Below are 3,733 nucleotides of genomic sequence, written 5' to 3'. Positions count from 1 at the left end.
CGACACGTGGCAGGAGGGGCCGGGGGATCGAACCAACAACCTTCTGATTGGGGGACGACCCGCTCTGCCTCTGAGCCACAGCCGCACTATTATTATAATACAGTGCAGAAAATAAGAAGGGCTGAGGGACTACTTGGCTGAAATGGGTATCCAAGTTATGACCCGCCCTATTCTGATTGTCCAGTAGTGGTTGGAGTCATTGGTTGTTTTGGTTAGGGTTATTTATTTATATCATAAAGGATACAAAACTGTGTGTTTTTCTGCTTCAAATCTCCTCTGACTGACTGACTTCTGGACTGGTGCCACAATGCTGATGTAGTGTGAAATTTGATCCAGAATCTGCATGCAGTATTTTATTTTGAAAATTGTTTTGAAACCTCGGTCTGTAAATAGTTCTTGTATTGAAACTGTCACCTCTTGTGGATGATAGTTATAGTCTTTGCATTTAAACTGAATACAGTCTCTTTCTCTGAGCCATCAGAGGAAATGCAGCTTTAAGCATTTGTCTTTTCTTTACCCCTAAGTGACTTTTGTTTAGAATCAATAAAGGGTTAATGGTTTGACTTTTACCTACCACACTGTGACACTGCTTTATGTCTTACCTCCAGGTGTCATTAGTTTAGCGAGCAACATTGTGGTGCTGCTGATGTTTGTGAAGTTTAAGGAGCTCCGCACTGCCACCAACTTCATCATAATCAACCTGGCTTTCACTGACATCGGAGTGGCTGGTATTGGCTATCCCTTGTCAGCTGCCTCGGACATCCATGGTAGCTGGAAATTTGGTTACACAGGTTGTCAGGTGGGTGGTATGTAAGCGCTTTCATATGTATGTTATTTCACTGACAGAACAACCTGTCACAATCTATATTGTGAAATCATTTAAATGACCCCAAATTTAATGTTGAGATAAGGGGCAGTGTATCTTTATTTTATATTTGGTTTTTGTTTTGGATTTGACAATTAAGTATTCATTATCTACTAGCATGTTGGATTCTTATGCAGATTATGGGTTTTTTTCTTCACAGTGCTTGTTACTACAAGCACTGTGAAGAAAACCACAGTGATACTGAGCCATGTGATATTAATCTACAGTACAGTGATCAGGGGGAAACTCAGAACCAAATGTTTAACTAGGCAGTGGAGGTTTCCTATACAGTCACCTAACTATTATGTTTGATTTGTGAAAAACACCCTATTTGTGTTATATGGTCGTGGTTCTTAACCTTTTTCCTTAATGGACCCCGTTTTTTTATACAATTATCAGATTTTCTATCGTTTATAAACAATCATATGAACTTACTAGCCGTCTTTTTTAACAAATTGTTGTATTACATGATAATTTACTTTACACTTACATTTCTTCACAGAAGTGAACCAAATGCTGAGATATAGGCCTACTGTGTATATGCTTTCTTACACGCATCAAAATCAAGAAGGTCTCACGACCTAACCCTAACCCAAACCCTAACCACAAACCAATGAAGTGCTAAATAAAAGTTGTAAACCAAACATTTAATTTTGTTTTGTTTTACTAACTTTATGTGTCACACATGTGCAACTAGTTTTAACTACAGAAACTCAAGGCAACATCGAGAACTATTATCATTACAGTAAAATCTTCTGCTAAAAAGTTTACATTTCTGTGCCTTTGCCTCCAGATCTATGCAGCTCTCAACATTTTCTTTGGCATGGCCAGTATCGGCCTGCTGACCGTGGTGGCCATCGACCGCTACCTAACCATCTGCAGACCAGACATAGGTATCTATTTACTGCTCTCCTGATCTTCATACACATAATTTCCACTTTCTTAAAATCGACATACCATAAACATTTTTATATAAACTCACTGATACAGAAAAAAGCTATGCATGCATGTAGAACTAAACTGACTAAAGTATACAGTTGCCACTTTTAACCTATTACAAGGACTTTTAACTGGTTATGAAATAGTTTCCATTAAATACTGATGCCTCTATATGACTTACATAAACAAACTAGACCGTCAGAGAGAAGATTTGTTTCATAAAATTATATAATACATTTTTACTTGTTAATGCATTAACATATAAGCAGCATTTTAATGTGGTATATGACTGAGGTGGAGCTAGTTTTACTACTTTACTGTATATACTGTTTGGTAATTTTTAACAATGAATTGTATTTCATAAACTGATCATAATTTATATGTAAAATCTTTATCTTTTTCAGATAATTGAAGTGATAGCGGTACAGTGTTTTTTCTATGAAATCTAAGGAAATAAAGTAGCACAGACTGGAAGTATACAAATTAAATACAAATACTTCCAAAGTGCACTGAAGTGAAGTGCTTGAGTAAATGTAATTAGTTACTTTCCACCTCTGAGTAAAAGCTTTTTTGGGTAGCGTAATGATCCTTTCTGTCATGTTAATGATTTTTTTTCTGGTCATGTGTTGTATGCAATTAACCTAACAAGAATATATTGGAATGAAACCAATGTCTCCACACATGATAAAAAGTTCACTGACTTTCCTGACCTTTATTATAAATATATGTACATGTCTCTCCAGGGCAGAAAATGACGGTGCGCTCATACAACCTTCTTATTCTGGCAGCATGGCTGAATGCTGTGTTCTGGTCCACCATGCCTGTAGTGGGCTGGGCTGGTTATGCCCCTGACCCCACTGGAGCTACATGCACCATCAACTGGAGACAGAATGATGCGTGAGTTATCAACAGACTGGACAGCTATATTCTTAACTCCCTCCATTTATTACTTTATTCCCTGTTGTCTGTCCCGGTCTGGATGTGCTGTCCACTGAGAGCTCCCAGTTACAGCGCTATTGGCTACCATAACAAGTCCCTCCCTAGCAGCCTGTTTTTACAGGAAATACGTAAATATGCAGAAGCTGATTACCATTTCACCTGGACCTGAATTGATACAACATCACAGAACCAAATATCGCAATACAATATTTTTCAATATCTTCTTACACCCATATCTTTATATAAGATAAAACATAACCCAGTATATCTTTGCCTGAGCAGGCACTATAACTAACTCTGCTTTTTCTCCACAGCTCCTTCATCTCTTACACTATGGCAGTGATTGCTGTGAACTTTGTGGTGCCTCTGTCTGTCATGTTTTACTGCTACTACAACGTGTCCGCCACTGTGAAGCGATACAAATCACGCAACTGCTTGGACAGCATCAACATCGACTGGTCAGATCAGATGGATGTCACCAAGGTGAAAACTGAGCCACACTGAGACATTTTCAGCCTCACTCTTCTTTCTGAACCCCTGCACAAAAATTAGGAAAATACTAAGTAGAGGGTAAGCAAAAGCTAGCTCCTGGCGAGGTGGGCATCTGATTATATGGCATTAATACTTGATACACATAATGCGAAGTAGTCCTAAATGGTAGACTCTGTCAGCAGTAGACTAAAAATGTTCAGGGGGATTTAAAACAGTCGAAGGTGTGTTGAGTACCTCTTTAAAGGTCCATTGTGTAGGATTTAGTGGCATACAGTGGCGAAGTTGCAGATTGCAACTAAGTGAACACCACTCGTGTAATGACCTGGAAATAAAAACGGGCGGTGAAATGTGTAGGGGAAAATATGGTGGCCGTGAAAAATGCAAAAGTCCCTATGTAGAGCCAGTGTTTGTTGGTCTGTTCGGGGATACAGTAGAAACATGGTGGTTTAATATGGAAGGTGACCTGCTCCCTCTATAGATAAAAATGGCTCATTCTAA

General features: G+C 38.6%; 1 protein-coding gene across 1 annotated transcript in view; it reads left to right on the top strand.

The window, feature by feature from the left end:
- The window catches only part of rrh (retinal pigment epithelium-derived rhodopsin homolog), a 7,332-nt gene that overhangs the window by 2,730 nt on the left and 869 nt on the right, over nt 1–3,733 (top strand). The window contains exons 2-5 of the mRNA XM_035674496.1: nt 609–799; nt 1,659–1,758; nt 2,548–2,701; nt 3,058–3,226. Coding sequence (XP_035530389.1) covers nt 609–799; nt 1,659–1,758; nt 2,548–2,701; nt 3,058–3,226 — 614 coding nt within the window. The remainder of the gene's footprint in view (nt 1–608; nt 800–1,658; nt 1,759–2,547; nt 2,702–3,057; nt 3,227–3,733) is intronic.

This window comes from Morone saxatilis, unplaced genomic scaffold, assembly GCF_004916995.1.
Source record: "Morone saxatilis isolate NCDOM2014 unplaced genomic scaffold, NCSU_SB_2.0 Contig3, whole genome shotgun sequence".
In the NCBI taxonomy this organism is placed as follows: Eukaryota; Metazoa; Chordata; class Actinopteri; family Moronidae; genus Morone; species Morone saxatilis.
The sequence above is the reverse complement of the archived record's forward strand: the minus strand, read 5'-3'. Positions and strand labels throughout refer to the sequence as shown.